The sequence below is a fragment of the Sciurus vulgaris genome (assembly GCF_902686455.1).
Source record: "Sciurus vulgaris genome assembly, chromosome: 3".
Lineage (NCBI taxonomy): Eukaryota > Metazoa > Chordata > Mammalia > Rodentia > Sciuridae > Sciurus > Sciurus vulgaris.
The window spans coordinates 136,934,588-136,961,152 of record NC_136463.1 but is presented as its reverse complement, the minus strand read 5'-3'; the positions used below and the strand labels follow the sequence as shown (position 1 = coordinate 136,961,152).

Below are 26,565 nucleotides of genomic sequence, written 5' to 3'. Positions count from 1 at the left end.
ACTGCTAATACCTTAATATTGGTGTTCTTTTGGTAATAATAGTTATTTAAATATATCACAATCTAAATTAGAAGACTCGAAGAGGAAAAAGAATACCTCAGAAGTTGAGTGAGTGGGTTTCAAAAACTCAGAGTCATCCCTTTAGGAAGGAGGAGAGTGATTTAACTATAAAGGATGCTGGTTGAAGGGGAGATCAATATGTAATTTTAGCTAGATTGCTTCCCTACTGTCTTTGGGTCATTGCCAAAGAAACACTCTACCTAACTTGGGACAATGGGTCAAACCAGAAACATTGCTTTGCACCTGCAAGAGAAAATGAAGTTGATACAGACAGTATGCTGAGACAGTATAGGATTCCATCAGTGTCAGTCGTGAATAAAGGGAGATGCTACTGATATGGCTATGAGATAGTTTTCACCATCACCAAGTCTCCCTGGGCAACTTCATTGATGCATTTATGATGAAACTTCTCATTTTCTGTTATGTTTCCTCTCTTGAACCTTAAAAGTAAATTCATCTCTTATCAGTTCCACACTTCATTGAGTGCCATGATTTGGAAGAGATAATAAAACACTGGCTGGTGCTGCCCCCAGAGAGGATACTGAACCTGCTTCAATTTCAGAAGACTGCACCTCTGGGAATTGATTTACCTGCCAAGATCACCAACTATAAAGAGATAAATCATCTTGAAGTAAACAAGAGCCAGAAAATTAGAAGTCATTGTCTATAGACACCATCCTCAAAGATTTGGAGTTAGAAGAACAAGGTAGCATCATCAAAATCAGAGAAGTAGGAAATAATAATTATTATCTTCAATTCATCCTTAAATTTCGTTTTTATTTTAAATTTTTTTTCATTGTTGACTTTGCCTTGGCACTAGTCTTCACACCTTTAAAACGCCCACGGAGTTTTTTTGGAGAGAAAGATAACATTAAAAATAAGTCTCCTCAAACTCACAGTTGATGTTACTGAAGTGCGTGTGGTGTGGTGTGGTGTGTGTGTGTGTGTGTGACTACAAGAGTCAGACACATCATTATCTAAAAGATGAACTACCAAAATTACAGTGCCTTTGACATTGGAGTATCCCTCTAAATCCAGAACTTTCAACCCTGGCACTGCAGTGGTTATTCTCTTATTTAAATTTCCTCAGCTCTCTGCTCCCGTCCCGTTACCGCCTCCTGGCCGGCCTCGCGCCTTTCACTGGCACCTTGCGTCGGCAGCGCAGTCGGGCTGCTTCTGCCACGCGCGCCCCCGGGGCTCCGGCTCCAGCGCCGGCTCGGGTCGCGCCCCGTTCTCCTGCTCCCGAGGCAGCCGGCCAGCCGCCGCCATGGGTGCCTACCTCTCCCAGCCCAACACGGTTAAGTGTTCCGGGGACGGGGTCGGCGCCCCGCGCCTTCCGCTGCCCTACGGCTTCTCCGCCATGCAAGGCTGGCGCGTCTCCATGGAGAATCAAACCCAATACCTCACACATGCTAGCCAAGCGTTCTACCACTGAGCCACAACCTCAGTCAACCATTAAAATCTTTAGCACCAAAGTGACTTTGTATGCTAATGAATTGACTGGTGACTGGCAGTCCATAGGTAACTTCAGAACGTGAACTGGACATAAGAAAGATCAACGTATGGTTGGGATTTCAGCCTACTCCTCCACCCTCCAGGATGCTCACAACTGTATACCTGAATTGGATAGTGAGACAGCCATGTTCTCTGTCTACGATGGACATGGAGGGGAGGAAGTTGCCTTGTACTGTGCCAAATATCTTCCTGATATCATCAAAGATCAGAAGGCCTACAAGGAAGGCAAGCTACAGAAGGCTTTAGAAGATGCCTTCTTGGCTATTGATGCCAAATTGACCACTGAGGAAGTAATTAAGGAGTTGGCACAGATTGCAGGGAGACCCACTGAGGATGGAGATGAAAAAGAAAAAGTAGCTGATGAAGATGATGTGGACAATGAGGAGGCTGCATTGCTGCATGAAGAGGCTACCATGACTATTGAAGAACTGCTGACACGCTACGGGCAGAACTGCCACAAGGGCCCTCCCCACAGCAAATCTGGAGCTGGGACAGGCGAGGAACCAGGGTCCCAGGGCCTCAATGGGGAGGCAGGACCTGAGGACCCATCTAGGGAAACTCCATCACAGGAAAATGGCCCCACAGCCAAGGCCCACACAGGCCTTTCCTCCAACTCCGAACGTGGGACTGAGGCTGGCCAAGTTGGTGAGCCTGGCACTCCCACTGGTGAGGCTGGGCCTTCCTGCTCTTCAGCCTCTGACAAGCTGCCTCGAGTTGCTAAGTCCAAGTTCTTTGAGGACAGTGAGGATGAGTCAGATGAGGCGGAGGAGGAAGAGGAAGACAGTGAGGAATGTAGTGAAGAAGAGGATGGCTACAGCAGTGAGGAGGCAGAGAATGAGGAAGAAGAGGATGACACTGAGGAGGCTGAAGAAGATGATGATGATGAAGAGGAGGAGGAGGAGGAGGAGGAGGAAGAAGAAGAAGAAGAAATGATGGTGCCTGGGATGGAAGGCAAAGAGGAGCCTGGTTCTGACAGTGGCACAACAGCAGTGGTGGCTCTCATACGAGGGAAGCAGTTGATTGTAGCCAATGCAGGAGACTCTCGCTGTGTGGTGTCTGAGGCTGGCAAAGCTTTAGACATGTCCTATGATCACAAACCAGAGGATGAAGTGGAACTAGCACGCATCAAGAATGCTGGTGGCAAGGTTACCATGGATGGACGAGTCAACGGGGGCCTTAACCTCTCCAGAGCTATTGGCGACCACTTCTATAAGAGAAACAAGAACCTGCCACCTGAGGAACAGATGATTTCAGTCCTTCCTGACATCAAGGTGTTGACTCTCACGGATGACCATGAATTCATGGTCATTGCCTGTGATGGCATCTGGAATGTGATGAGCAGCCAGGAAGTTGTAGACTTTATTCAATCAAAGATCAGCCAGCGTGATGAAAATGGGGAGCTTCGGTTATTGTCATCTATCGTGGAAGAGTTGCTGGATCAGTGCCTGGCACCAGACACTTCTGGGGATGGTACAGGGTGTGACAACATGACCTGCATCATCATTTGCTTCAAGCCCCGAAACACAGCAGAGCTTCAGCCAGAGAGCGGCAAGCGGAAACTTGAGGAGGTGCTCTCTGTTGAGGGGGCAGAAGAGAATGGCAACAGCGACAAGAAGAAGGCCAAGTGGGACTAGCAGTCATCTAGATCCCTGCCCATCTCTAGACTGTTTTCTGAGCCCTCCGGACCTGAGACTGAGTTTTGTCTTTTTCCTTTAGCCTTAGCAGTGGGTATGAGGTGTGCAGGGGGAGCTGGGTGGCTTTCCTCAGCCAGCCTGTTCCAAAAAGGGCTCTCCCTCCGCACAGCAGCCTGGGAGCCTCTGCTATCCTCCCCAGCCTCCTCGCTCCTTCGGGCTCATCACCAGTTCTGTGCCTGTGCTCTGTTGTGTTGGAGGGAAGGACTGGCGGTTCTGGTTTTTACTCTGTGAACACTTTATTTAAGGACATTCTTTTTTATTGGCGGCGCCATGGCCCCTAGCCGCTTGCACCCGCTCTCTGTTGTACACTTTCAATCAACACTTCTTCAGACTAAAGGCCAAAACCTAAAAAAAATATAAAATAAAAAAAATAAAATAAAATAAATAAATTTATTCACCAAAAAAATAAGCTTTCTTCTATATTTAGAAAGTTTTCCAAATGCACACATTTTAATTGACACTGAATGATTTTTCCTGTTTTCATGCAAAGATCAGGAGTAAGAACACAGTGGAAAGTAGGGAAAGACATTGGCAAAACTGTTCAGCCTAAATTTGAAATGTTTCAACCCCACTGACCTATACACCCTATAAAAATTTTATGAAGTCAGTATATTTCAGAAGACCTCCACAGAGATACGGTTATTATGAGATCATTTGCTTACTTTGTTTTTTAACTTAACATTGAAATCTGCTAAATATCTTGACTATTTCTAAACGCAAATCCCCAACAGACTTTTGTAATCATAAATGAATCCAGAATGTTAAATAAGTAAATAATAAAAAGGGTTCATTTCCCTGGGATAATCTGCATAAAAGATCTTAGCTGTACTCATTTCCCATTTCCTAATTTCTGGCACCCACTCAGGTATCTAACTTTAGGCCACGCGCCTGGTGAACACACACAGAAACTAACGACACTGAAGGATGGCAGCCTTCAGCCTAAGGTAATCCAGGTGCCTCGGAGTGACTGCTTTAGGAAACTCAGCCTAAACCTTTTCACCCATTTCTTTGATGGAAGGTTATTGATTAAATGGTTAACCAGGGAGATGTGAGGGTTAATTTATTGAACAAAATGGAAAAAGTTTCCCTAGTTTAAGACAAAGTCAGAAAGACAGCCTATGGAAGTAGTTGTTCAGGGATGTCAGACCTGTTCCGGCTTTGCCCATCTTGTGACAAGACTGATGTGAACTCAACACAAAAATGATAAAAATGCTGAGAATAGCTGAGGCAATCACACCAGGCTGTGGTTACATCAGGCCTCACTACCACCCCACTTACAAGTATTTTCAGTCTCTTGTGGGCTAGTTGGAATTGGCTTTCCTATTATTTTTTACTTAAAATACTATGACATACAGATTAATAGAGTTCTCTCTCATAATGAACACAATTATATAACTAATCATGTTATACTTTTTGTTTCCACTGCCAGGAATTTACAGTCACTTTTGATATTCAACCACAGAAATTATGTAAGCCTCTGAGGTCTGCCTTTTCAGGCTTATTTAAACAAGTTCCAATATTCTCATGTTTCTACTTTTTCTGATAATGTTTATTTATATACATGTATACCAACCTTTTCTTCCCAATTGTTATTGTCAACCACCACAGATAATTGAGGAATGAATTAACTAATAAGGCAAAAATAAATAAATAAATTTATGCAAATCAAGTAAAACTATCTCAGAGGGACCACAGTACAATCACAAGCAAGGAAAATTGAAGAAATGATCAAAGGTACTTTAAAAAGTGGAAACTTTTTATTGCAGAAAGTGATCTTCTGTTCATTTTCCAACTAAGTGGAAGTCATTGTTATATTTTTATATAATCAACCAGAAGAAGCAGGAATTGGTTTTATAGGATTTTTAATGACCTAAATAGAATTCAAATTACAAAATAACAAAATTGATAGCCTACAAATTACTAGAAACTGCTTCATGCTATGCAGCTCATTTTATTTTTTCTGATTCAGGCCATTCCATTTCACTAATCTAATTAATTTTAACTAAAAATGTCACCCTCGTTGCATTAAATTTGACTTAAAATTATTTGAAAACTGGCAAAAAGATATTTTTTCTAGAATTGAATTTGTGGAATAAATGCATATTACCTAGTATACACTTTCACCATTTTGATAGGCATTTGATTTTTATAAGAATCCATAGCACAGTGCATTTCACACCTGAAAATACATGTTAAATATTTGATGACAGTACTACAAACTCAAATTAAATATATGTATATGTATGCATGTATTGTAAGGCCCCAATGAGTTAACTTAAAAAGTTGCCAGAGCTGCTGATGCTAAAAAGGGGTTAAAAATGAAAAGCTGCAGATGAGCTGAAGTCAGCCTAGCTAGATAACAGGATGACCTTGGCAACTAATTTAGGCTGTTGCTAGGGGTAATGGGGGTTCCCCCCCGACTTCGGTCAAGCTGACCTCACCGCTGACCTCATATAGACCAACGGTTACTATGATGACTAAAACTTGGCAGCCAAAACGTATCCTGATACGCAAACAAGGACACAAACCCTCCGATTGTAAAAGAGAAACCGAGTCCCTTTGTCTGAAGTGTATAAAACAGCTTGTAAATTTATGCTCGGGGTACTCGGCATGGACTGCTAAGCTGGTCTGTGTTGAGTGCCCAAGCAGCTGATTGAATAAACTGGTCCTTTTGTGCTTGCATCAGACTCTGGCTCCCTGGTGGTCTTTGGGGGACTCGTTGACTTGGGCATCACAGTATATAGACATACATATATATTAAATGTATATGAATATAATATATATATGTATATTCATATATATATGAATTTAAGTCTGATGGAAAAACAGTTAGCCCTACTTGGTTTCATCTCTCCTTGATTACATAAATACAAATTGTGCATCCATACAGGCCTAACCTTAAAAAGAAAGACAGATTGTCAATCACTCAGGTGGAAAATGCTTTTTAGATTATGTGAATAAGGGGTAGTAATTATGATTTCATTAAAAAAAAAACTAGTGGAGAAAATATTTTGATGCTTTTTTGACACATTTAATGGCTTACAAGTCACAGAATGACTGAATTGATTTTACAGCACGCTGAAGAAGGAAAAAGTAAAAGACCTCCTTGCCCCACTGAGAGTACAAACTCCCAGCATTAGAGCTCTTTCTTCATCACATATTATGTTTCTCTCTTTTAAGATCCTTGAGAGGATCACTCAAAATTTCAGTTCTCTTAATACCATGAAAGCAATTTTGGGAGAAGAGTTAGACAGCAAAATGGAAATATTATAAATTTGCCTATTATTTATTCCACACCAGCTAAGAGGTGTGCACACAGGGGTCAGTGATGGCTATTTCAACCTAAGTTATCCACATGATGAAGACTTAAACAGGTTGACTCCAGAGCTTCTGGGCAGACTTTCTGACCTTTCACTCCTCTGTTTGTAGTGTACATGGTAAATGATATATTGCTATATAGTTGTATAAATCACTTTCAAATCAAAATCCATGAATATTTTCTCTTATAATAATTTGGAAGTAAACAACCATTATAAATACAAAATCAACTATAAATACTTTAAAATCTGTTTTTTGAAAACACATGTAGAAATAATTTTTATTTAATGACATCTATGTATTTTCAAATATGTCTTTTTATATGACAGCTTCCCTTAATATAAATTGGCATACAATGGGTAAAATTACAAGACCTCAGAAACTTACTGCTGTCTATCAATTTATGAAACATTCGTTTCAGCACATATGCTGTTGTGGGCATTTCAAACCTGGTAGACTTTCCCACCTTCATTTCACATCACCAGAATGTTCAGTGTAACTTCACGTATAAAAAGTTGGTGGAAGTTGGTGAGGAGGCTATTGCAGCAAGGTACTAAAAGTCTGGGTGTGAGCAAATCACACCTATGTAAAGTCTTTTGGAAAGACTGAAGAGCAAAGCTCTCTTTAAACAGATTATTTTTAAACTTAAGTTTAAGTTTGAACAAAGCAACTAATGCAAGACTCCAGGAACAGGGAAAGTTCAGAGTCTGAAACTTCCATGCCTTAGAGGAAAACCTCAAACAAAGGATCTTATAGAAAGAACAAGAAAACAGAAGCTATTCTCCACATGCCTTTATGCCCCAAGCAGAATTCCCTCACTCCCATTTCCTGACGGACTCAGACAGACCTCTCTGGCCTCAAAAGTAGTTACTCTGAATTAGATTGTAGTTTATGGGTAACTTTTTTTAATTATTATGGTTATTTCCATATAGCAGTCATTGTACCATTGTTTTGTTCCTATTTTTCTGTGTTGGATTAGGGCAATCACTATCCATTACATAATAACATAAATAAGTAGATTTCAAAAGGGTAATAAATTTAAAACTCCAGAAGAAGAGAGATTGTGCTTTAGCGTCTGGCTATAAATTCATGTATCCGAGTATTTATAGGAACTGGTGGTTTCATTCATCCTCTAGTGTGTATACTCTTTGGAGGGATAAATGAGGACTAAAGATGCCACATGGGTACTGTAAGACCTAGGAGTTAACATGTATTTCATTCTTGTCTTGTGGTTCCTTCCAATATAGCATTAAATCCCTAACAATGACTTTTAAAGCTTTTAAGAAAAATGCAAGAATATTGGCAACTATCTGAAAAGCTGCCCTCAAAAGGCCATGCCACCGATCATTTATTACATAGTTCTATGCAGTTAGAATCACAGAATGCCATAGAAACCAAGACTGGCTTCTGAGTCTGAGAGCTCTGCATTAGTGTTCCAGCATATAATTCTTCCTGAGCTCCATAACCACTTTAAGCCTCAGCCACCACATCTTTGTAATGGAGATAATAAAAGTACTTTCTTTGTAGGGTTGCTGGAAATTTAATGATTTATGCACGTATAGCAACAGTATTTGGAATAGTTTATTATTTCTATCCTCCATACCCCTTTTACAATACCTGAACTATTACTAACAAGGGCGACACTATGTTTTAGGAAACACAACCTCTCGTGTAGATGGGATTTGTAAATATTGCTGTATGATAGTATCAGATGTGCTAGCACCCTGAGCCCTAGCATATCTACCACATTATATTTTCACCTACAGTTGTCACCAGTTCCAGCTGTCACCTTTGGGCTTTCTACTGCTGTTCCTACTGAGCAGTCTTTTGCAGATGAAAATGGAGCACTTTTTTTTTTCTAGCACTGAACCTTATCCTATGTCTCATCCATTATTTCCCAAAGGTGGCAGAAAAATGTTGCCTTCTTCTCTACATCCTTAAAAGATAGCTACTGCCCTCCTCCAAATGAACAAATTAACTGAACTTTGAGTAATGTTGCTCTTGAGAATATCTTATCTTGATCACCAGTTGGGTTCTGTGTTTACTAGGAAAGATACTGTTTCTCCAGAAAGCATAATCTAAGCAAAAACATTTAACAAAATACACTGTTGAAATCTTAATAATTTTATGAACATACACTAATGAAATTCATGGAAATCCAACTATGCCCAGCTTAAAGGTGTTATGTTCTAAAAAGTCATATGTAAGGCAGTTATTTGGAACTCAAAGGACAATTTCCCATAAAATGTTCTATATGGATATGATACTTTACCACACCTAAGACCCTGTAATCCATGAGGTACCTGAGATATAGTACCAAATGCATTAGTCTGCATGATGAGCTTTTTTTACATAACTCAGGTTTTCATAGGTCCCATCAGTCTGCAAGTCTAAATTAATTCATTTGTTCAACACGTATGCATTGCACATACACTGAAATAAAGTACTTCAGATACAGTAACAAAAGAAAAGTTCTTGGCCTCACATTTACAGACTAGTAAGTAAAGAAACAATGAACAGATTCGCATTTTATAATCTTAGACATGAACGCAATTAAAGAAAAGAAAAATAAGGTGCAATTTTTGAGGTCTTTTTGAGAAGGTGACATTTAAGCAGAGACCTAAATAAAGTAGGGGTTTTTTCATCAACTTTGTGTTGCTGTGACCAAAAGACCTAACAAGAACAACTTAGAGGAGGAAAAATTTATTTCGGCTCATGGTTCAGAGGTTCTGTCCACGGTCACCCAACTTCATAACTTTGGGTCTAAGATGAGGCAAACATCATGGTGGAAAGGTATGGAGGAGCAAAGCAGCTCAGAAAATGGCAATGAGGAAGCAGAGGGAGATTTCTGTTCACCAGAGACAAAATATATACCCCATAGGCACATCCCCAGTGACATATCTCTTCCAGACACACCCTACCAGTCTATAGTTACCACCTAATTAATGCATGCCAGTGGATTAATTCACTGATTACATCACAGCTGTCACAACCTAATCATTTCACCTCTGAACATTCTTGTACTTTCTCACACATGAATTGGGGGAGGTGGGCACCTCATATCTAAACCATAACAGAGGTTATGAACAAAAGGAATTCCTGGGAGAGAGGCATTTCAGTCTGAGAGCATGGTGATACAAGGCCCTTACCTGCACTGGGTTTCATAGCTCAAGGAAATGCAAAACAGTTCAGTTGTTAAAGCGTCCTAAAAGGCCACACCTGGGGAACAAGGTCCACAAAAGGTCTGCCCACTAAGGTCATGTAAGCCCCATAGATTTACTTTGGATTTTATTTTGAACAGGTTGAGAAGTCTTGGGAGATTTGAAAGTGAAAAAGGGACATACTTAAAGAACATTCCTAAAAGGCCACCATGGATGTTCAGGGAAAACAAACTGCAAAGGCACAAGCAAGGAAGCATTAGAAGTTAGAGGTGATTAGAAGATGATTTCCATAGTCCATGTGGAGATTATGGAGGTTTGGACTGGAGGAGGGAGTGCAGGATGTGTTAAGAAGTGATCAGATGAATGAAGGAGGTCATATCAAAGAGCATAAGGAAAATTAATCAAATCAGGCTGCTTCCCCATTCACCATGGTATTCTCTGTCATCTTCGGTCCTCAAAAGAAGAAACTTCTAGCAAGTCTGATTGATTCCCCATTTTGATTTAAGCTTAGACCCACCCAGCTAAAATTGGAAACTATTTCTACAAAAAGAAAAAAAAAAAAAAAAAGGTTCCAACAGGGCATGCCAGCAGCATACATCAGCTTGGTGAAAAGCACCAAGAGGTTCTTGCTACCAATGAATGAATGTGCTAATATTGACTGGATATGAGAAAATGATGTTCTACATCTCTTCTCCTTGGATGTGTGTTCTGGAAGACCCTGGTTTAATTTCTTTTTTATGAGCCTAAAGCCCCCAACTTCACTATACATTTAATAATTTTCTTCTTTGCCAGAAAAAAAAAAAAATAACAGATTATGGCTGTCAACTGTTCTATTCAAGTTAATCTCATCTAAAGATGTATGTTCTCTGAAGGAAGTATGTACTTTCTTGGAATTTCAAAGAAAAATTGTACTGGACAAAATTAAATATCAAATAAGACTTTATTCAAGATGATTGCAATAGGAGAAATTGGACTCGACCCTGCTAGAATGCAAGGCAGGAGACTTTTAGATTTTGAGATGAACTAGTAGAATGGTATTAGGTGATATGAGCAGAGAAATGGGTTAACGTGACTAGGTCATCTGTACTTGCTGATTGGCACTTATGTAAGTTAAGCACCTTCTCTCCCAAAGAGACTTTCCTGGATTTAACACTGTAGTATAGTTATGTAAGATGTTAGCATTGGGGAAGAGAGGTGAAGGATACACAAGACTTCCCTGTACATTTCTTTGCAAATTCCTCTGAATTTATCAAAATGTAAAATTAAGAAAAAAGATGTAAATAAATTGAGGTGCCTCCAGAGGGTGACAAAAATAGTAAGAAACTGAGACATTTAATCTTGAAAAGAAAGCAGAAATAGGAGGCAATAGAGACCTTAGAATTGTTGAAAGACTGTCATTTAGAAGTGAGATTACATTTATTCTGGAGAGATCAAAACTTGAAGACTAAAAACAAATTGTAGAAGTTCAAGAGAGACATATTTCAGTTCAATGTAAGGGAAGGTTTTCTCATAATTAAAATTTTCTGATGAACATGGTGCCTTAAAACATAGGAAACTTATTTTTCTATGTTCAATCAAACTTGAAGGACTAATTTTCAAAAACACTTGGAATAATGTCAATAGAATATAAATTATTGTGCCAAAAAATATCTCCATAGTCATCTTATTCTCTGGCTATAAGCATTAGTTTATACAGACTCTATCTACCTTATGTCTATCAGACCAGATTCAGGGGTTTTTTAAATCAAATAACTATAAATGGACTAATTGTCATTTTCCTTCATTATCCAGAGAATTTTCAAAGGGTAACACACTATGTTAAAGTGAATGGAAAACATCTGGCAAAACATTTTCTAAAATAGAGCTGTTCACTTAAAACAGGAAGTATGATGAAATTTAACAAAAGAAATAATATTGTAGGGCTGCAACGTACAACAGCTAACATGTGCAAATTTGAACCAGACTTGAAAATATAAATATAAACTTTAAAAAAAAAAAAAAAAAACTACCCAAGGTGTTGAAAAAAACATTTTATACCTCAAAATACATTATGCCCAAGTTTGTTTTAAAATTGTTTGTTAAAAATTGCAGGTACAAAGTGTCAAAGTGTCAAGTCTATAGCAGCAACACAGAATATTTAAGGCAAAACGGACCATCAAGTTCATCTAGTTTAACGAAAAGGCAGGTTACCTAACTCCAGCTAGAATTTCCAGACCAGTGATTTTTCTACAATACTTGCTCAGTCTAAATTCAGTACCCCTCACAAGACTTATGCTGCAAAGAACATAGAGAAAGGTGAATCATACTTCTGTCAGTTTATGGAATAACCAAAAATACATAGTCTGACAAAGAACATGCACTAATAACATGATCAGTTATCCCTGAATATGTCTCTGGAGGGTACCGTGATGGAAAATGTTCATCTTTTTAGTTAATTTGGGTTTACATTTTAGTTTTGAAAGGACACATAAGGGTTAAAATGAAGAAATGTTTCCACTTTTTCCTCTGGAATAAGGGTTATCATTGGAAGAGAAAAGCCCACATGTAACTATCTGAGCACACACACACACACACACACACACACAAAAGAATCACCTAAACTCTAAATAACAATGAAACAGTGGCAGGAGTAAAAACTGACAGACAAGTAGTCAGCAGCTTAATGCTGAAAAAAGGGCAAAATTAGAAGAACCATGAGTTCCATGTGAGTTCTGGGCATGCAGGCTCCTAATCTGAGAGTGTACTAGCAATAGATAAAGTTTTATAGCATTAATAAGAACTGTTATTACAAGGAAAATTAATAGGTTTAAGTATTAATTTTCTAAATCTTCCCTAGAAATATACAACTTGCTTGACACAGGATTCATATAAATTATATTCTAGTTACTCTAAAGTTCACCCATCTCATACCCACACTGGGGGGTCCCTTGAATGCATCTATCATTAATTCAGTTATTCAGCATATAGTTACACCGTATTTGCTATGTGCCTAGTACCTTCCTAGACACTAGAGATACAAATATGAAAAATAAAAGCTTTTAACCTCCCAACCAATACAGGATTCTTTCTTATAAGGTCCCTGAAAGATAGACTCTGCTTATCTAGATTCAGCAATAGGAAACTTAAAACTTGCCCAGGCATTCAATTAGATTTTTGGATTGACATAATTATTTAAAATTTCTAAAAATTATTTAAAATAAAAAAAGTTTATTTGGAGTAGTGTAATCTGTTTAGAAATCCAGAGAACACAAATAATGTCATATTTCTGAAATCAGGAAAACCAAATTAAAAAAATTCGCCAACATTGCCAAGAAAGACACTGTCAGTCATTCCATGGGAAAATACACATACATATGTCCCTGCCCAAGACCTGTAAATAGATCACACACACACACACACACACACACACACACACACACAATTTATTCACACACACACACACACACACACAATTTATTTTGAAGTGAAAGATCAAACATGGGTTTTTTTTTCAACGTGGCAGAAGAGAGGAGGTTGCTTTCCTGGCTGCTTTGTGGAGTGAAACCAAGAAAACAGACAAGGAGGCTTCTCAGCAAGGTGGGTGAACAAAAAAAAAGGAGGAGGATTTACTGGAATTTGAAACTGGACATTCAAAGGAGGGGAGCCAGGAGGTTGGATATAATAAAATGAGGAAATAATCCCCACCGCATAGTCACTACTGCAGCGGGTGGAAAGCAGCAACCAAAGTAGCTCCTCTGTGAGCAAAGTGGAGGGGTAAGGGAATTAAAGGAGCCAGCATTTGGGGGAGGCCTGAACATGTCTGGGTATAGAGCATTGAGAGAGCAAGGACAACGCCTAGCAAACCTGAAAGATGCACAGAACAATATTGGTGTGCAGGGAAAGAAGCCACCATCTCTCCAGGGAGCATGCAGAGAACAAAGGAAGGAACCATTTTGCAGTTGCTGTGGGGAAGCTGGCAGCTGAGGGGTTGATTCCTGACAAACCAAAGCTTGACCCAAAATACAGAACAATTAAACACACACTGCGAGACATAGAGTGTGCTTAAGTGACCAGGAGAAAATCAGACATGGAGAGAGGTTTACACAGGGGACAACTGTTTGTGGAAACACACCGGCTCTACCCTTTCCCTTCCAATCTTACTGCTTGCAGGACCCAGCTGGGAGAGATGTAGCTGGCTAGGAACTCAGAAGGGCAAGGTTGGGAGAGATTGGAGACTGAACCCAAGACCGGGACACGTGGGGTCCACAGTGACATAAGGGACTAAGAATTGGGACCCCCACCACATGAATGGAACCCAGGGGAGATCTCTGGGGTACAGACTTCCAGCATGGACCAGCAAGTACTGGGCACTGGAGGTGCACTGATTTAAAATCTCCAGACCAACTGGCATTCAGCAAAGAACCTGGAGACCACCTAAGCCTGAATTCTGCCTCCAGGAATTCTGCCCTCAGGATTACCACTCTCACTCCAGCAACCCAGAGGGTGGAGCATCACACGCCAGAAGACCCCGTCTTAAACAACTGAGAAGAGAAGCTGAGAAAATTTTGAACTCCAGCAGAAAGAAATCTTTAACTTTTCATCAAGATCTTTCTTTCATCATTATCATTCTTTTTTCCTGTTTAATTGTGACATTAATGGTACATGAACATTTATAAATGTTCATATTTTTTTCTCATTTCTAGCATTTTGGAAGCCAGTTATTTTTCATGAATTACTTTTTGTTAACTAGGATGTTTGATTAGTATATTTTAATTTTGTTTTGTATTCTTTTATTTTTATTTTTTTAAGTATTTACTTTATGTATATATTTTTTCTCCTATTTCCCTTGATTCTCTTTTTCTTCTGCTAACAGCCAATCTCTATTGTTCTCTCTTTCACTCTTCCTTTAATTTTTTACTTTTTCTCTCCTCCTCCCTCATAATCATCGCATTATATATCATTTCTGTCCTCTCCCTGTCCATCATTTGAAATTTTAAAACCTTTATCAAACTTGCTATTTTTATTGTAGGTAATAACTGATCATATCATTTCTGTTTACTGTGATAATTAACATTATAGACATCATGGTAGGGACTATTTGGCTTAATACAGTATCTTGGTTGCACTGGTTGTCATTATTATTTGTCTTCCTCTAAACAGTGAAGTACTGGAAACCTTCAGGAACACTACAAGTTCATAGGGTAGATACTCTACTGCCTCAAACCCATAATGTTAGATGGGTAGACACACAAAAAACATGAAAAATCAAGGGAAAAAAATCACCCCCAAACAAACCAAGATATTCCAATAACAGAATCCATCAACACCACAGTGGAAGAAATGTCAGAGGAGTTTAGAATGTAATAGTTAAACTAATCTGCAAAGTAAAGGACATTATAAGAAATGAAATCAGAGAGAAAATACAAGAAGTGAAAGATCAATAAAGAGGCAGAGATTCTGGGGGGAAAAAAAAACAAGTGGAAATCCTCAAAATGAAGGAAACAATAAACCAAATTAAAAATTCAGTAGAAAGTATTACCAACAGACTAAACCACTTGGAAGACAAAACCTCAGGCAATGAAGACAAAATATATAATCTTGAAAATAGAATTGACCACAGAAAGAAGATGTTAAGAAACCATGAATAGAACTTCCAAGAACTATGGGATAAAATAAAGAGACCCAATTTTTTTTAAATTTATTTTTATTGTAAACAAATGGGATACATCTTCTCTATACATGAAGTAGAGGCATACCATTTGTGTAATCATACATTTACATAGGGTAATAGTTTTTGATTCATTCTATTATTTTTTTCTTCCCCCCACCCATCCCACCCCTCTTCTCCCTCTGTACAGTTCCTGCTTCCTCCATTCTTGCCCCCCTTCCACCCCCCCCATTATGTGTCATCATCCACTTATCAGCGAGATCATTCATCCTTTGGTTTTTTGGGATTGGCTTATCTCACTTAGCATGATATTCTCCAATTCCATCCATTTGCCTGCAAATACCATAATAAAAAGACCCAATTTAAGATTTATCTAGAAAGATGAAGGTATGGAGACACAAACCAAAGGAATCACAATCTTTTCAGTGAAATAAAATCAGAAAATTTCCCCAACCTAAAGAATGAAATTGAAAATCAAGTACAAGAGGCTTACAGGACACCAAACGTACAAAATTACAACATATCACACCAAGGCACATTATAATAAAAATGCCTAATACAGAGAACAAAAATAGAATTTAGAAGGCTGTGAGAGAAAAATATCAGATTACATGGGGGAAACCAATTCAGATCTCAACTGATTTCTCAACCCAGACCCTCAAAGATAGCAGGTTCAGGAATAACAAATACCAAGCTCTGAAAGAAAATGGATGCCAACTGAGAATCCTATATCCAGCAAAATTAAGCTTCAGATTTGAAGATTAAATGAAAACCTTCCATGATAAATAAAAGTTAAAAGAATTTGTAACTAGAAAGCCTGAAATTGAGAAAATTCTGAACAAAATATTCCATGAAGGTGAAATGGAAAAAAAAAAAAAAAGTGAAAGCCAGCAAAGGGAGGAACTACACTAAAGGAATAGTAAATCAAAGGAGAAACTAATTCAAATTAAAAACTAAAAATAAATCCAAATGACTAGGAATACGAATCATATCTCAATAATAACCTTGAACATAAGTGGCTTGAACTCATCAATCAAAAGACATAGACTGGTAGATTGTATTAAGAAAAACAAACCCTACAATATGCTGTCTCCAAGAGACTCACCTCATAGGCGAAGACATCCACAGACTGAAGATGAAAGGATGGGAGAAAACATATCATTCACATGGATCGCATAAACAAGCAAAGGTTTCCATCCTCATATCAGATAAAGTGGACTTCAAGTCAAAGTTAATCAGAAGGGACAAAGAAGGCCATTTCATACTGTTAAAGGGAATTATACATCAACAACACATAACAATCATAAATATTTATGCCCCAAACCATGGGGCATCTACATACATCAGACAACCCCTTCGCAATTTCAAGAATCAAATAGACCAAAACATAATAATATGGGTACCGGGGCTGGGGAGATCGCTCAGTTGGTAGAGTGCTTGTCTTGCAAGCACAAGGCCCTGGGTTTGATCCCTAGCACCACAAATAATAATAATAATAACAACAACAACAACAACAACACTGGGTACCTATAACATGCCTTTGTCACCACTGGATAGATCCTCCAAACAAAAACTAAATAAAAGAAGCTATAGAAGTAAAAATTACAGTTGATGACTCAGACTTAACAGACATATATAGAATATTTCATCCACCAATGATTGAATACACTTTCTTCTCAGCAGCACATGGATCCTTTTCTAATATATACCATATTATGTAAGCTTTCACGTATGTTGGCATACAATTATAATATTACCTTAATATTTTTTTGCTTTGATGCTTTAATAAATTTTTATTTTTTTTCTACTGATAATTTTATCTTTATTTTTAAAAAATTTTTACAGACTGCATTTTGATTCATTGTACACAAATGGGGTACAACTTTTCATTTCTATGGTTGTATACAATGTAGATTCATACCATTTGTGAAATCATACATGTACATAGGGTAATGGTGTCTATCTCATTCCACCATCTTTTATATCCCTGCCCCCTCCCTACCTCATTTCCCTCTACATAATCTAAGTCCCTCCATTCTTCTTTCACCCCCACCCACCTACCCCCATTATGTATCATCGTCTATTTATCAGGGAAAACATTTGGCCATTGGTTTTTTGGGATTGGCTTATTTCATTAGCATGATATTCTCCAGTTCCATCCATTTATCTCCAAATGCCATAATATTATTCTTTATGACTCAATAATATTCCATTGTGTATATATACCACAGTTTCTTTATCCATTCATCTGTTGAAGGGCATCTAGGTTGGTTCCACAAACTAGCTATTGTGAATTGAGCTGCTATAAACATTGATGTGGCTGTGTTACTGTAGTATGCTAATTTTAAGTCTTATGGATATGAACTGAGGAGTGAGATAACTGGGTCAAAAGGTGGGCCCATTCCAAGTTTTCTGAGGAATCTCCATTCTACTTTCCAGAGTGGCTGCACCAATTTGCAATTCCACCAGCAATGAAAAAGTGTGCCTTTTCCCCCTCATCTATTACCTCAGATCTTCATTGCTAGAGGGTAATATACAGAAAAAAAAAACCCTTAATTTTTTTAGCATCTGTAGGGTTATTTTGATAGCTTCCTTATCACTCATATTAATTTTTGTATTCTTGCTTTTTTTCCTGATTAGACTTGTTTGATTTTTATCAAATTTTAATTGTATTCTTTCTTCTCTATGTCATATATTTCTGCTTCTACTCTTATTTTTCTTCCTATAACTTAATTTGAAAATAATTTGTTATTCTTGCTTCTTTCTGATACAAGTACTTTAAGTTATAAATGTTCATCTGAGTACTGTTTCATCCCAGAGATTGCAATCTTAAGCTTTATTTTCACTTAGTTCAAAACACTTTTTGTTTACTTTTCTTTTCTTGTGCTTTTTTTCTTGACCTCTGAGATATTTATAAGCATGCCACTTAATTTTGAAATAATTGACACATGGGGGTGGGGTTCTATATATCTTAAAGTGATTGATTTCGAATGTAATAAATCATGCAGGAAACACAGTCTGCATGATTTCAAATTTTTAAAAAAGTAATGGAAATGCTTTTTATACTGATTGTATTGGTTACATACATGTCAACACTGATCAAATTGCATACTTCAAATATGAACATTTTATTGTACTTCAATTTTACCTCAATAAAGTTATGGGGGGGAAATAAAAATAATAGATAGAAAATTCCAGAAAAAAAAGGTAAAGAAAAAAGTCCATTGATTTTTTTCCTTAATAATTTACCATATCATGTTAGTATGCAAGTTTTCACTGCTCTGTGCTTCTCCCAAACATAATCTCAGTTGTCCCAAATCTTCACTGGTAGGCTTACATAAACAACAGGGGGCATAAAAGACCCAGAAGTATAGAAAAGAATGACCTTCTATTAACATCCTTGATGCCCTGTCCACCATGTCAACATGAGCATCCCACCCAGGGGACATGGATGATGGAAAAGTGGGCAGGCCTATGAGCTACAGATGAGAAGCGAGGACACAACTTCATTGAGGACTAACTCACACAATATCCTGTGACAAGACCCCTCTTAGAGAAGCTGGCGCAAGATGACCCTCAGCAGGAATAAAAAAGTATTCATTTGGGTTATAGTTCCATTTTAAAGTTGGCATTTCATTATTTGAAAGACTGTACCTGAATATTGGGAAACTATGAGAGGTTTATTCAAAGAACAGGACACTTCAAAGAATCTCATGTCCAATTTTCCAGAGGAAAAGTACTGGAAATGAAGTGCATAATCAAAGAGAACTGAAGTGATGATGATAATAATCTTCCTGAATGCAAAAGATGATGAAACTTTTCAATATATTTCCTAAAATCCATGAAATCATTGCCTTTGGTCTTCAAGAGTAGGCTATAAAACTGGGGAAGTGAGAACCAAGGGGTTAGTTACCAACCTACTTATAAGATGTTTAACTTCCATATAATTTTGAGTCTAAAATAAATACCCTGAAATAAAAGACTATAAGCATAATATTCCTCACTCAAGATGAAGCAAAACCTTAAGAGAACAAGATCTTTCCCCTTCTTTTTTTCCTTTGGCTTACAATCAGATCAGTTGGTTCTTTCTGAGAAAACAACATGATTTTTTAAAATTAATTGAATTGCCAGTATCCCTGACCAGTGCTTTCTTCATGCTGATAACCCCTACTCCTGCCACTCAACCCAGTCAGATTGCCCAGCTAGGAACACATTCTCTGAAATTGCTTCAACTCCTTTACATCAAAACTTATACATCTGGGCTGGGTGTGGGTATGGTGTGCACACCTGTAAACCCAGCTACTTGGGAGGTTGAGCCAGGAAGATTGCAAGTTTGAGCCAGCTTGGGCAACTTGGTGAAACTCTGTCTCAAAATAAAAAAACAAAAAGGGTTAAGGACATAGCTTGTGGTAAGGAGCCCTTGGGTTCAATCCTCAGTACTAAATATATATGGGAATAGATGTAGATATACAGATATATACTGCCCAGTACTAAGTACAGGCTTTAAAATATCTCAGAGGGGAGGAAAAATGTGTATAAGACAAATTAAACAAAATTAATAACTTGATAAATATTGATAACAAACTTAGGTGATGAATATATGGGGGACATATACTATTCTTTCCACTTTTGTATATTTTAAAATTCCCATAATACAAGCTTAATCAACAATAAAAGATGAAAAACCACCAAACATGGTCTCTCAGTCATGCTGTCTTTCCTCCTCCACTCCGTCCAGAGTGGTGTCTCCAGGTGCAGCGGGTCAGGAGTACTTATAATTCCAAGGAGGGTTGTCAGCTCAGTTTAACCCAGTGGACTCTTTCTGAGATCCCGACACTTAACACCAAGTCCTCTATTGCCTCTCACCAGCTACAAACTCTGAGGTCCTGCCTCCCAAACCTGAAGTTTTCACAGAGACTCTAAAAACCAAGTTTACCAGAAAATATACAACCTTCTCTTTTTGAGTATGTCATTAGGTCAACACTTTAAATCTCAGCATATAGCTTATATATCCCTTCCTCTCCTGAGTAACTAACTCTGTCTCCCAGAGCCTTGTCTTTACAATTTTTCCTTGAGAATGAGAAAAAATTGGATATCAAAAAAGTTCTGGCTACTTTTTTTGGAAGAAGGAAGAGGGAAGTCATTTTCATGTACTTAAGGATGAATAGAATTCATAAAACAAGACATGGTTAATATCTCCACAGGTGGTTCTACATAATGAATTTTTTAAAACTCACTTGCTACATCTTTCATGAGATGAAATCTCTCATTCTATAAATCCTTCCAAGCAGTCCTAAACTTGCTTCTTGTCAATTCCACTGTCAAAGGAGAGAAAGATGTGATATTTTAAGACAGCTCTCAGGGCTACTGAAGTCTTCTTTGGTCTAAATATGCTCAGTGCCTTCCAGAGTACCCAGCAGCTCTTCATCATGTTTAACACTGAAAATCTTTAAGGTTGATAATAAATTCTTTTCAAAAAATTGAGAAATGATATGTCAGAATAGTGAATGATTTTAAAGCACTGATTTTGTATCTCGGGATCAACCCCCAGTGATAGGTGATTTCAAGTTTGGCCAGCATTAACCCAAAACCTCTGCACTTCTTGGCATCTCTTTTCTTATCTCTCTCCTCTTCTTATTCACTGGTAGAACTGTCTCATTGGCAATTCCATCCCAGATGTGGAGGTTAATCCATCAAGCTATCATAGTTTTATGTCTCTAGTCAATAAGATGAACCAACTAACTCTCTGCTTTTTATTACTCTTTGTATATTAATAAATCACAATGACTTGTACAAAGAAAAAGAAAAGTGTGAAAAAAAAACCTGTACAAAAGTCTATTCAGTGAAAAACAAAGGAGAAATGGTCAATTTAATTAGGGAAAGTTGATGAGAGGTGGTTCAATAGAATCCCTGAGGAAGAGGAAAAGCTTGAAATATAACCTTGTTAGTTAAGCAGGGATGGAAAAGAGAAAAGTTTTCAGAGAATTTCAGACCTGTGCCAGACAGAAGTCAATCAGGTACTGAGGGAACAGAAACATCTGGAGACTGAGCTTAAGGAAATCACTGATTCAAGTCAGTGATTCCATGGTTGGATCAATGATGGAATTTTGACTTTTCATTCTGGCTAAGTAAGCCCTTTCCTTTTTTTCAGAGTGTAAATCCCTGCCTTACTTTCCAATACTTTTATTCTCTAAGGCTTCTGTTCCTAACTTCCCTCTCCAGTGTCCTAAGGGATAGATTCATGGATTTCTAGACCTATGCCTCATAACTGAGCCCCCATCTACCTTCAAGTCAGCATGACTTCCACCATGTGTTAGACTTCTTTTCCCTACCAAAATGCTGAGATGTTCTCATGTCTAGGATCCTTCCCTTAGAGATTTTTAGTAACTTTTATGAAGACTTCCTGCTAGTGGATTTATTTATTCTTTGGATTTCAATATTTTCCAGTCTGGTCACCATAGCCAAGTCACAATTACAATTCAAGTTCTAAATGCCTGCTTTGCTTATAAAGAACAAAACTGCTTTGTGTTTGATTTTTTTTTTTTACCTAAAGATAATATTGTAGTATTAGAAATGTCATGTATATAAAGTCAGTTACAGTAAAACAAAGTTACAAGAGAACACAGCAATCAATATAGTAAAACAAATAATAAAAAAGAGATAATGTAAAGATTTACAACTTAATTGAATGTTCAAACTTTGAGTAAAATGACTGACCTATTTGCTATTGAATTTAACTCTGAATCACCTATTGACTGATATGCCAACAACAAACATTTTTATATTTAAAAGACTAATGATATTCTAATGATTGACTATTCTTTGAATAATCAATATAAAGTTAAATAAGAAAGACTTCCAATTCTGGGTAGGATAGAGTTGTCTGTGGCAAACTAAAGTTACCACCAAGAAAAGAACAAAAGCAAAAACAAGGGAAATCTCAGAAAAGTGACATGATGATCTGAAACAACAATTTTCCTGTGGGCATTTGCTGACTTTCAGGCAATAGGGCTCAGACAAGAGGCTGAGAAGCTGGCAGAGTGTGCCATGGAGTTAGGGTGACAAAATTGGGAACATGGGAGGTCGCAAAACATGTCCAGTATCTGCCTCAAGACATTTGCCAAATTCTGAAAAGGCATGGAGAACCGGAGGTAGAAACCTCTGAAAAGAATGTTTTTCAGAGTCTTTCAAAGCTTTGAACACCGTAGAGCAACATTAAGAGCCTACCGGGGGTAGGGCTGCAAATACATCAGGCTCTTTTTACAAAGTCCTATAGACCTACACCCTAGAATCAGGAACAAAAAAATAGCTAAAGACTTTAAAAAAAATTAATGCAATTCAGCCTTAGCACCACTCAGAGTCTAAGTAAAACATTTATTTTTGCCAGATTAAATTTTCTTCCAAAATATTTTTTTAAAAATTGGCCATTTCCAAGAAATACCCACTGCATGCCCATCAATAAAAGAGAACCATAACAAAATAGAAAATTCACCATATGGCTCTGATTTAAAGAAAAAAAATTGCAGATCACTAAAGCACATCAGCAAAGTGCAATATTAAAGTCACATTCCTTCTGATGGGGTCCGATTAAAAATCTGATTAGATACCAAAATAAAACTTAATTCAAATGCTTAACTGTTTAGGTCAAAGAACCTCTACAGAAGTATCTGTCTTCCAAGGCACTCCAGTTTGAGACTCAGTTTTAGAATAAGACATAACAAATATTAACAAAAGACATACAAGGTGATGAAAAGAGGAACTCTACAATTCCCCATATACTCTGAACCTAATAAAACAAATATAAATTTTATTATTTTTCTTTAGACAACTGCCAAGATTGGAATCAAAGATAAATAGAAGATACAACAGTTTTACTCTGGTTATTATTTGGATTTGGGGGATTTTTTTGGTATGTTTTCTGGTTTTTCTTTTTCTTTTTTTTTTTTTTTTCTTTTCTTTTTTTTAGCAAATACAAGTGAAACATGAAAAAACTCTAAAAGAATCTAACAGTTCAAGAAAAGCATTCTAGACATTTAAAACCTACCTCACAATTTAAATTTCAATGGTAAAACCAGTAGGTTTTAGAATTATTTCGTGATCACATATCAAAAGAAAAAGGTTCTATTAACACCTTTTATTCAGTTTTTAACCACATCAGGGAGACTCGACTATCAAATTTTCCAAATGGCAATTTTTTCACATCAGAAGGTAGTCAACTCTCAAAGAATAAATAATATGAATTTTTCCTGCTTCCAAAATGCTTATCAAATCCTGCCTTTCTCACAGGCTTTGAAACAAATAGAAAATAAGTAAGAAATATTCCCATGAATGAAACATACCAAATGTCAGTAATAAGCAAGATACATTCCTTTGGGGAAATGACTGTTTAAAAAAAATTCCAGTCTATGTATGCAAAGTAAGCAAGGAAATTCAGTCTTTTCATTTTTTCTTCTTTAAAAATCCGTTACTCCTAAAATAGCGTTCCACAAAACTGGAAGTGAAGGACTAAATGGCCAGGAGAAGGGAGAAGGGAGGGAGCACACACCATTAACACAAAAAGAAGTAAAACTGCACAAACTTAAGCAGTTTATAAGACTAGGATCATCAAACTCCAAGATAACAAAAGCTGGTTAAAGAAATTCACCATTCTGCAGTAGCTGGGGTTTTATGCTTCATGAAGATCAGTGAAGAGCAATTCACTGCCTTGGAGCAGTCTCTCTTCCCACTCCAAATCCTGGTTTCTGCACCATGCCTCCACGGAGAGGGCCTCTCATCCCACCACCCAGCCTACCTCGAGGGCCTTCAATCCTCGAAGGCCGTTATCTCGACGATCCCCTTCCTGGGCAGCTCAAGACTTTTCTTCCACATTCAGTCAGACTTCACCTCTGAACATGATGGGCCTGTTGCTAAGGACCTTCTGAACAGGCTCAGAATCATCAAACACAACAAAACCAAAATTGAGTAATTTTCCACCACTATTTATACGCAACTCCACCACATTCCCATAATTTTGAAAGAAATCTTTAAGTTCTGATTTGTCCACTTCATGAGGCAGGTTGCCAATGAAGAGTTGGTGACTATCAGGGTGTCTCACAATTCTTCGGTGCTCAACATCACCTTCCTCACCAGCCTCACAGATTGGTCTGGGTCCCCTCTGAGGAGGAATATTTATTTGTTGTTCTCCTCCTCTGGATCCCTCTTAGGCCTCTGGGGTGGAATCTGAGATTCAGGCTTCGAATCTGGATGGGACTGTGAAGCTGGTACTTGAACAACGTGAGGTGGTATCCCAGTAACAGGACCAGCTCCACTGGGAGGAAGGTTCTTACTGGTCACAGATGCCCAAGAACATGTCCTCAAGTCTTCCTGTACTGTCTGAGCTATGTCTGTAGGTGCTGGAGAAGAACTCTTCTGAGCATCCTCAGGAGCAGGTTCTCCTGTTACTGCCTCAGACTTTTCCTCTTGGATTTCAGATACAGGTTCTTGCTCTGGTTCTGGTTCAGGATCAGGCTCAGGTTCAACAACAGGCTCCTCTAAACGTTCTTCCAAGTCATTGCTGACAGTCTGATCACAGAAAGTTCCAGAATCTTCAGGTACCACCTCAGGTGTCTGCTGTCTTTCTTCAGGCTCCTCTACTTCTTCCTCAGATTCCTCCTGAGGCTCAGTGGCAAAACCACCAAAGACCTCATCTTAGTATCTGAAGATATCATTATGAACATAGAATTTATTTACAACAGAGCCCTCAGGGGCAAGGACAAATATTTTCATGAATCTTCTCAAAACCTGGTTGTTGTTTGATAACAGCCCCATCACCTAGACCACCACACCATCATTTAGAGTAGCATGAGCATCAACATGGCAAATCTTGTGTGGCAGTTGGTGAAATTTTGTGACATCACTTTCCTGTGAATTTCTTTCTGTCCATAGACTGCATCTGCTGGCTTTCCATTTGAATCCAATTCCCCATGGCATAGGAAGAGTCCTTTCCATAAAATCTATGCAGATATCTGGGGCCTGGTTCAGCAGTGTGTAATACTGTCACAAATTCCTACTCGACCAGCAGGGGACTAGGCTTCTCTATAACTATTGCTTTGGTCAATTCAACCTGTGCAGCTGAGTGGGAAAGGAACAAGCTTTACCCCACAGCACAGAAGGTGGCAGGAATCCCTCCCACAAGTGCATCTACCCTAAGTAAATCATTGTGTTCAACTTCCACCCTGGCTACCTAGCATTCTCTAGTGGAAGACATCATCTGGGTAAGCCACAAGTATTACAAACAATGTTTGATAGCAAGTGAAAAATCTGTGGGCATGGCAAAAGACATTGCTAAAACATTATATAGAAAGAAAAAAGGAAAATAAAAGCAGAATCACAAATGATACAAATATTGCTTTAGAAGACAAGACCTTTAAAAGAAAAATGATTAGTAGCTCCAGAGAAAGAGAGGAAAGACAATCTATCCTAAAATGAAGAATTTCACCACAAATTTGGAATCTATAATATAATTAAAGGGCAATTCTTGAACTAACAAGGCATCTAATGTTAGGAACTCAATAAATAGGTTAACAACAAGTTAAAAAGAAAAGAAAAGACAACCGATCGCCTGACAGACTAATTTTTTAATGGAAAAGTAGAAAAGGAATAAAAATTCCAGGAGAGATTTTTAGGGAGAAATGAGACTTAAGAAAATTGCTCCACTGTGTGCAGTTGGAGCCCAGAAGAGAATTAAAAAATGGGGAAGAGAAATATTTTAAAAGATAATGACCAAGAATGTTCCACTAATGAAAGACATCAACTTACATTTCAGAAATCCATTTAACCACAAATAGGATAAGTCCAAGTAAAACTATACTTAGGCATATAATCGTAAAACAACTGAAAAAGAAAGAGTCTCAAATGTGTCTAAATGCTTTTAAGATATTTCTCTCATTTAACTTATAATCACATTTTAGTCAATTTTCATAAAAAAAAAAGTGTTTCTGGGAAAGATGTCACATTTTAGTGGAAAAAATGTTGGTATAGCAACTTTTTCCCTCAAAAATAGCCAGTATTAATTTTCTGGGAATGCTGTAGTGCACCACAAATGAATTACCTTAAACCTACAGAATTTATTATCAGAGTTCTGGAGACCAGAAGCACAAATCAAGATACAATCAGGGCCATTCTCCCATTG

General features: G+C 37.8%; 1 protein-coding gene and 1 pseudogene across 2 annotated transcripts; one reads left to right on the top strand and one right to left on the bottom strand.

Moving 5' to 3' along the window:
• The first annotated feature begins 1,312 nt into the window (after window positions 1–1,312).
• Window positions 1,313–3,616, top strand: LOC306658484 (protein phosphatase 1G-like). The gene is made up of 2 exons (XM_079135518.1): window positions 1,313–1,447; window positions 1,659–3,616. The coding sequence occupies exons 1-2, from the start codon at window positions 1,328–1,330 to the stop codon at window positions 3,207–3,209; spliced, it is 1,671 nt and encodes a 556-aa protein (XP_078991644.1). The 5' UTR covers window positions 1,313–1,327; the 3' UTR covers window positions 3,210–3,616.
• Window positions 3,617–23,410: 19,794 nt separating this feature from the next.
• LOC306655962 (ras GTPase-activating protein-binding protein 1-like) lies at window positions 23,411–25,303 on the bottom strand (annotated as a pseudogene). The gene has a single exon. The product of its transcript is annotated as a ras GTPase-activating protein-binding protein 1-like (transcript).
• Window positions 25,304–26,565: the final 1,262 nt, after the last annotated feature.

Excerpts from the sequence above, each read along its gene's own strand:
- LOC306658484 (XM_079135518.1), top strand. The coding sequence starts at position 1,328 with ATGGGTGCCTACCTCTCCCAGCCCAACACGGTTAAGTGTTCCGGGGAC. Across the intron at positions 1,448-1,658 it reads GCTGGCGCGTCTCCATGGAG|GATGCTCACAACTGTATACC; the intron begins AATCAAACCCAA and ends TCCACCCTCCAG.